The sequence below is a fragment of the Meleagris gallopavo genome, chromosome 17 (genome assembly GCF_000146605.3).
Source record: "Meleagris gallopavo isolate NT-WF06-2002-E0010 breed Aviagen turkey brand Nicholas breeding stock chromosome 17, Turkey_5.1, whole genome shotgun sequence".
In the NCBI taxonomy this organism is placed as follows: Eukaryota; Metazoa; Chordata; class Aves; order Galliformes; family Phasianidae; genus Meleagris; species Meleagris gallopavo.
Genome location: NC_015027.2, coordinates 675,335 through 675,593, shown reverse-complemented (window position 1 = coordinate 675,593; position 259 = coordinate 675,335). Strand labels below are relative to the sequence as shown.

The following is a 259-nucleotide window of genomic DNA, read 5'->3' as shown; positions in this document are numbered from 1 at the left end:
TGTTCCGCTTCGAAGGCAGCCGGCTGGCGGAAGACGAGCCCTCCGTCGCTAAGTCTTAAACCGTCCGAAGCGCTACGAGAGCCCTGACTTCCTGCTCGCTTTGCTCCCGGAACGCCGCGCGCCGCCCGCGTTTCCTGCGGAGCCGTTCGGTGCCACACACGGCGGAAGGAGCGCCGGCGCCGGGGGACCTCGAGCTGCTCCGGGACGGCGGGACGCGGCCATGGGGAAACGGCAGCACCAGAAGGACAAAATGTGAGCG

The 259-nt window shown here is 68.3% G+C and overlaps 1 protein-coding gene across 1 annotated transcript in view; it reads left to right on the top strand.

Moving 5' to 3' along the window:
- The first annotated feature begins 6 nt into the window (after positions 1–6).
- Positions 7–259, top strand: part of PPIL2 (peptidylprolyl isomerase like 2) — a 58,072-nt gene continuing 57,819 nt past the window's right edge. Inside the window, exon 1 of the mRNA XM_010719965.3 lies at positions 7–252. Within this exon, the coding sequence (XP_010718267.1) occupies positions 221–252 (32 nt within the window). The 5' untranslated portion in view covers positions 7–220. The remainder of the gene's footprint in view (positions 253–259) is intronic.